At 48.4% G+C, this 6,952-nt stretch overlaps 1 protein-coding gene across 3 annotated transcripts; it reads left to right on the top strand.

The window, feature by feature from the left end:
- Positions 1 to 376: 376 nt before the first annotated feature.
- Positions 377 to 6,385, top strand: SLC25A28 (solute carrier family 25 member 28). Of its 3 annotated transcripts, XM_042459590.1 has the most exons (4): positions 381 to 1,100; positions 3,564 to 3,792; positions 4,728 to 4,784; positions 5,431 to 6,385. In XM_042459590.1, the coding sequence occupies exons 1-4, from the start codon at positions 687 to 689 to the stop codon at positions 5,946 to 5,948; spliced, it is 1,218 nt and encodes a 405-aa protein (XP_042315524.1). In that variant the 5' UTR covers positions 381 to 686; the 3' UTR covers positions 5,949 to 6,385. The 3 variants fall into 3 exon arrangements, with proteins under 3 accessions (XP_042315526.1, XP_042315524.1, XP_042315527.1); XM_042459592.1 differs by lacking the exon at positions 4,728 to 4,784 and having other exon boundaries at positions 377 to 1,100; XM_042459593.1 differs by lacking the exon at positions 3,564 to 3,792 and having other exon boundaries at positions 970 to 1,100.
- The last annotated feature ends 567 nt before the right edge of the window (positions 6,386 to 6,952 follow it).

The raw sequence follows: 6,952 nt of genomic DNA, 5'->3' as shown, positions 1-6,952 counted from the left end.
CATGGAAACCCACTGGATGATCCTCTTAGCCTCAGAGGGTAGCAATGGCAACCCTCTCTTGCCATGAAAACCCCATCACAGGGTCTCCATAAACCGGAAATGACGCGAAGGCACACAACAGCAACAAATATAGCCCATGCTGGCCGCTGAGGATGATGGGAGTTGGGGAATTCTGGGAACTGTAGTTCATTGTGACCCAGAGCGCTCTGACAGCGAAGAAGACTAAGGTCGAAAACACATTGCAGAAATCATCCAGTTCGAGACCGCTTTAATTAATTAATAATTTAATAGTGAATTCTGGGAACTGTAGTTTTGTGAGACATTTATCTTCTGTCAGAGAGAGAGAGAGAGAGAGCGCTCTGGTGCCACAATGAACTACAATTCCCAAGGTTCCCCAGTACTGGGCCAGGGCAGTTAAAGCGGTCTCAAACTGGACTGGACTACTGTATTTTGGACCTAACAAACACACGCCACCGTAGAAAAAGTGCGCAGAGCTTATTTTGCCGGGCTGTCACTCCGACCGACGCGGCGCGCCGCAGCCAATCAGCTCCTCTCCCGCTGGCGTTCGGCCAATGACGTTGGGACAGAGTGAAAGGTCAAGGCGGCATCGCCCAATAGCCGAACCGGGTGGGCAGGACGCGGTGCCAAGAATCCTCCAATAGGAACAGGCCGGAGTCTCTCCACCAATGAGGAGAAGGAAGGAGAACGTTCGGCGTCCAATGGCTGCGCCCGGGGGCGGGGCGGAGGGAGCGGGAGCCGCAGGACGGAGAGGGCCGCCCTTAACGGACTCCTGGGCGGCGGAGGCGGCGGGATGGAGTTGGGGGCGGGCGGCGCTGCGGCGGCGTCGGGGCCCGGTCAGCGGAGCGGGGCGGATGCTGGCCGGCAGCTCCTCCTGCTGGTGGGCGGCGGAGGGGATCCGGGCTGGGCGTGGTCCTCGGGGGGGCGGCAGTGGCGGAGGCGGGGAGGGGGGTTCTGGCGTGGAGACGGAGCCCGAGTATGAGGCCCTCCCTCGGGGCTCCGCCGCCTCCACGCACATGCTGGCCGGGGCCGTGGCTGGAGTGCTGGAGCACAGCCTCATGTACCCGGTGGACTGCGTCAAGGTGAGCAGGAGGAGGAGCAGGGGAGCAGGGGCAACGTTAAATGCGCGGCAGTCATAGTATGCATCCACACTGGAGAGATAAACCGGTTTGGCAGCGCTTTAACTCTTTGTCTGAGTCTCTGCTATGGAATTCTGGGAGTTGAAGTTTGTTGTGGGGCCCACAACAAACTCCAACTCCCAGAATTCCATAGCCTTGAGCCTAGAGGCACTCATAGAAAGCTATGCTTCTTAGTCCTACTCGGAATGGAGGACATTCCAGAGAGATGGAGGACAGACCAAAGGAAAGCTAGAAACACTCGTATAGATCCGTGCTTTAAAATGGAGGACATGCCCAAAGAAAAGCTAAAAATGCTCATATAAAGCCATGCTTCTCAGCCCTGCTCAAAATGGAGCAGGTGACCGAATAAAAGCTAAAGCCAGTCGTATAGATATAAATCCATCCTTCTCGTTCGTCCTGCTCCAAATGGAGGACATTGTGTAATTCCAAATGTAGGGCCTGTCCTGGAAAAGGAGGATCTGTGGTCCTCCAGGGAAAGGAGCTGGCGATCAGCACTCTCCCCTGGAGTGGGATCACCCTCTTCTGTGGAGGACAGTTCACCTCCATCCCAGTTGGCAACAGGAGAGAGAAACCTGTCTGACAGGAGAACAAGATTGGCAGATACAGGAAAGTTGGTAGCGGAAGTGACCCCAGTGGTGCGGAAAGTTGTGGTGGCAGTGCCAGCCATGCCACCAGCATCTCCTCAGAGATCCTTCCTTGGATCAAAACCAAAGGTCCCATCCACACTGCAGAATTAATCCAGTTTGAGACTGCTTTAACTCTCCAGGGAATCCTGGGAATTGTAGTTTATTGTGGCACCAGAGCCCTCTGTGACAGAGAAGGCTAGATGTCTCTCACAAAGCTACAGTTCTCAGAATTCCCTAGTATTCAGCCAAGGCACTTAAAAGAGGTCTCAAACTGGATTATTTCTGCAGTGCGGATTGGACCAAAGGAAAGACAGCGTAGGAACTCAAAAGGAGATGGCATTTCTGACATTGTGGCATTAGCCTAAGAAGGGCGTTCTTGGCTGTAGAGACATACAACCTTTCGCTTGTGCTGCTTATGGAAGAAGCGTGGGAACATTTTACTTTGGAGTTTGCTATTTGGGGGAAGAGGGGAAATACAGAGGAAGCAAGTGTAGAGCTGTAGTTAAGCGAATATACTCAGCCCTCCATTTCCACAGATTGAAGCATCCATGGTTTGAAATATTTTTTTAAAATATATAAATTCCAAAAAGCAAACTTTGATTTTGCCATTTTATACAAAAGACACCATCTTTCCCTGCCGTTGCATTTAGTGGGACTTGAGTACCCATGGATTTTGGGATGCACAGGGGGTCTTGGAACCAAACCCCAGCAGATACCAAGGGCCCACTGTACTTTATTCTGCCCTCAAAAAACACTTTATGTTACTGAGCAGCCTGTTCACTTGGTACATACAGCCTTTCCTAGTTGCAGGGGGGGAAATATAGGTCTTTAAATAGTAAAGCTCTCTGATAACAGATGTGACCAAGATCTAGTCTCAGTGGTCCAAAACGCTTCAGAAATAATCCAGTTTGAGACTGCTTTAATTACCCTGGCTCAGTGCCAGGGAATTCTGGGAACTATAGTTTCATGAGACATTTAGCCTTCTCTTCCAGCGAGCTCTGGTGCCAGTTAAAGGGCTCTCAAACTGAATTATTTCTCCAGTGTGTTTTGGACCAGTGTCCACTTAAGCCCTCATTAGCGTTGCCAGCCGAGCAATTTTCACACTGAATTTGGGTTCAGAGATTCGGTTGGAGACGACAGGTGAGGTCTGTAAAGCAGTCCAAAAATAGACCCCTCTGGTTGGTAAAGATCACCTGTGAGTGGGCATCATGGACTGCATAGTCACTGGCTTGTGCTGCTCTGTAGAGCTGGAGTGGAAATCATGCCTCCTCCAGATGATGTTGAACTGTAACTTGCAAAATGTCTCACTGTGGAGCAGCTGAGGTTTGCAGTCCCACAGCATCAGGAGGGCCACATGATTCTCATCCTGGTTCCCTATACAGAGGTGAGCAGTTTGTGTTCCTCCAGATGTGGGACTGCAGCTTTCAACATTTCTCACTGTGGGGCAGCTGAAACTTGCAGTTCAACAACATCTGGAGGGCCACATGATTCTCTTCCTGGCCCAATATAAAGAGGTAAGGATTGATAGCCTTCTAGATGTTGTGGGACTGCAACTTCCATCTGCTTAGCCAGCATAACTTATAGTGAGGGATAATGGAAGTCATAGTCCAACAGCTTCTCAAGGACTCTAGTGTTCCTGCCACTTGCACTATGCCATACTTGTGGTTGTAAGGGCTAAAATGCTGAAAATCTGTGTAAAAAAGTAGATCAGTGGGCTGGGACTGATTTCTCAGGGAAATCCCTAGGCATATCTAACCTGCTCCCCTCCCTGCGCTAGCAGACAAGGATGCAGAGCCTGCAACCAGAACCTGCTGCTCGATACCGGAATGTGCTGGAGGCTCTGTGGAGGATCGTGCGGACTGAAGGGATCTGGAGACCCATGCGTGGATTGAACGTCACAGCCACAGGGGCTGGCCCTGCCCATGCCTTGTATTTCGCCTGCTACGAAAAGTTGAAAAAGACACTTACCGACCTTATCCATGCTGGGGGCAATAGTCACGTGGCCAACGGTATTGTCCCTTCCTGCCCCTTTACTCCATCCCAGAGTCCCAATGGTGCCAGCTGGGGGCTAAGAGTGAGGTGGGGATCTGGATGCCAGGTTCCTTCCTATTGTTCTGGCACTGCTGCCTGCTCAGCCCTGCTCACTGTTGCCACCCTTCTGTAATGTTGTGTTCTGCTCAACCTCAAGCAGTTTCTAAGAATGATCTGTGGGAATATGAAGTTTCTCATTGTCTTTGTAAAGCAATGTATGACTGGGATGGGATTAAGGCAGTAGCATGCAGTGGCAGCTGAAGCCTTTATCAGGGCAACCAGAAGATCTGTTCCTTATTGTGGTGAGAGATTGAGATGTGATAGAGGGATGGGTGTGATGCTGTTTGCCTTTTTGTCTTTTTATAGTACTGATGTTTCAAAATGGATATCCCAGAGATGCCTGTGTCCGTATTTGTCCTCAAACAATCCCATTCTTTAGCAGCTTAATTTTTGAGTGGGGAGAGCCTAAGACTTGTTGCAACATGTGCTCTAGCGTTCATCTGCTTCTTCCTCTGGTAGTTTGGACTGATAATAAATAAAACCATACTGCTTAAATTCTCTAGCTGTTCAGTCCCTGAAGTTTACTGTTAGGAAGAGAATGACAGAATCTTGCAGGGCAGTCTTGGTTTTTCTATGTCCTAACTAAATTCTCTGAAGTATTTTGCTTCCCTCCTTCCACTTTGTGTTTTGATTAAGTTGGGGGAACATGTCTGCACTAGTACCTTCATGATTTTTCCTATTGCCTTTGAAAATTTATTTTGGCTTCTGAATTATCTGTCTGTTTGTCTCTTGGGTACAGTAGTGTCCTTACTTCCTTGCATAAACTCTCCCAGTGGCACATTTGGGAAGCTCAGTGGGATCTGCTAGTTCTCTTCTCCACTTTTTTTCACATGTAACAGTCCTTGTCTTGCAGGCGCAGCAGGCTGTGTGGCAACATTGCTTCATGATGCAGCCATGAACCCTGCAGAAGGTAATACTGTACCCCAGCGCTGCTGCAGCTTTCATTAAGCTTGTGCTGCTCCATTCTTGTCACGAGGGGGTGCTCTCGTGTTAGTATTTTTAAAAAGTGCAGCAGGAGCAGTATTTACCGCAAGGGTAAAAATGGCAGATTATAGGGTAGTGGTAGTAGAAGAGGCTTCGGCCAGCGTGAGAAATGCCTAGTGACCTTGTTTCTGCTTTAAGTGCTAATAAACTTCATGAAAACAGTGCTGCAACTTTGGTTTTTCTGATATGAATGTTACCTGCACTCTGTAGGCAAATTCTAAACATATCAGTGGAAACCAGTTTTTATTCCATTTCTCACAATCCAATTCTGATCTGTGGAACATTGTGGGATTTGATGGTTTAGTACATAACTGTGGGTCATATTTGAGAACTTCAGTGAATGCAGCAGCAAGGGAATGTATCAGAACTTGGGAAAGTTATATTTGGACTATAGCTCCCTGAATTACCTGTGACCATGCTAGATGAAGTCATCTGGGAGTTGTAGGCCAAAATGGTAACTTCCAAACTCTGATCTATACGATACACAGTATTCAAGGAACTGCACTCATTGGCTTTTTTTCTCCCTCCCCTGCTCCTTCCATGACTGGCCTCCTGCTTTCATCTGATCCCAGTGGTAAAGCAGAGAATGCAGATGTACAACTCTCCATACCAGCGAGTGACAGACTGTGTGCGTGCTGTGTGGTGCAATGAAGGGGCTGGCGCATTCTACAGAAGCTACACTACTCAGCTGACCATGAACATCCCCTTCCAGGCTATTCACTTCATGGCATATGAATCTCTACAGGAACACCTCAACCCTCACAGACAGTACAACCCTAGCTCCCATATGGTGGCAGGCGCTTGTGCAGGTGCAATTGCTGCTGCTGCCACAACTCCCTTGGACGTTTGCAAAACACTGCTGAATACACAGGAGGCCCTGGCACTGAATACAAACATCAGTGGGCACATCACAGGCATGGCTCACGCATTCAGGACGGTTTACCGCGTGGGTGGGCTGACTGCCTATTTCCGTGGAGTGCAGGCACGTGTCATTTACCAGATGCCCTCCACAGCCATTGCCTGGTCTGTGTATGAATTCTTCAAATACTTTCTCACCAAACGAAAGGAGGAACGGTTGGCTGGGAAGTGAAATTTGACTTCTTCCCTTGAATTGACTGGTGCCAGACTCAGATGACATGCAAGCCTTTGGAATAATGATGCCACCTCTTGCCTGCTGTTGCATTTTGCACAGCCCATCATCCTTATCTTAAATGGATAGTATGCAATGAGCAGCAGTTTGTTCTCCCCTTTCTAGCTTGTCACCTAAGAAGCATCTCTCTTACCCCACCATGGTTGTATTCCCTTAAAGCAGAGGGTGACTACCAGAAGTTACTGTGAACACGTTGGAGCTTGGGGCAATGGCCTACATCCCCAGAAATGGTTGCAGTTATGAGTGAGTGGTGGTAGAAGCAGGAGAAGTGTTAGCTGAGCTGTTGTGTAGTAGCACACTCATGCACATACTTTGTGCTCTCTGGGAAGGCTTTGTTGCGGCCCTTGGCACCTCCAATAAAGTCTGCTTTATTGTCATGGCCCATGTTTTCTCTTATTATTTATTATCTCTCCTGCTGTTTCTCATTGTCAATGACTGTTTACAGCCAGAGGAACCTGTGACCCTGCAGATGGTGTTGGACTCTGACTCCTTTATGCCCTAACCAGTGTGGCCCATGACAAGGGATGCTGAGAGCTGTAGTCCAGTAGCATCTGGAGAGCCATAGGTTCTCCATGTTTGCTTCACAGCCTTTTTGCAGGTAAATTGGACCCACCTGGAGTAGAATGTTATAGATTATTTTCTATTATGATTTGGAGGGGTAAAGGAGGAGTGAGCTTAATTTTATATAAGGCAGTACATGTTTGGAGAAGATTGATCAATGAAGGACTTGCTTGCTATCACTCCTATGCAGCAATGGAAGAACGTTTATGTTTCCAAAGTATCCCAGCACCAAATGACAGGTCAGGTTCTGGTTCTTTCTTGTGTAGCCAGAATATGTGTAGTGGTAGCAATAGAAAAGAGTCAGGGTCAACATGGGATGTCCTAACTTTTTTGTAGTGCCTTATGCTAATGTAGACTGATGGAAATATATATAGAAATATGTG

The sequence above is a fragment of the Sceloporus undulatus genome, chromosome 3, assembly GCF_019175285.1.
Source record: "Sceloporus undulatus isolate JIND9_A2432 ecotype Alabama chromosome 3, SceUnd_v1.1, whole genome shotgun sequence".
Lineage (NCBI taxonomy): Eukaryota > Metazoa > Chordata > Lepidosauria > Squamata > Phrynosomatidae > Sceloporus > Sceloporus undulatus.
Note: the sequence above shows the minus strand (reverse complement) of the source record. Positions and strands in the feature narration are given on the sequence as shown.

What these genes read in the sequence shown, in the direction of transcription:
- SLC25A28 (XM_042459590.1), top strand. Translation starts at nt 687, where the DNA reads ATGAGGAGAAGGAAGGAGAACGTTCGGCGTCCAATGGCTGCGCCCGGG. An exon ending in ACCCGGTGGACTGCGTCAAG is followed by an intron (nt 1,101 to 3,563) that starts GTGAGCAGGAGG and finishes CTGCGCTAGCAG; the next exon opens with ACAAGGATGCAGAGCCTGCA. An exon ending in CAATAGTCACGTGGCCAACG is followed by an intron (nt 3,793 to 4,727) that starts GTATTGTCCCTT and finishes CTTGTCTTGCAG; the next exon opens with GCGCAGCAGGCTGTGTGGCA.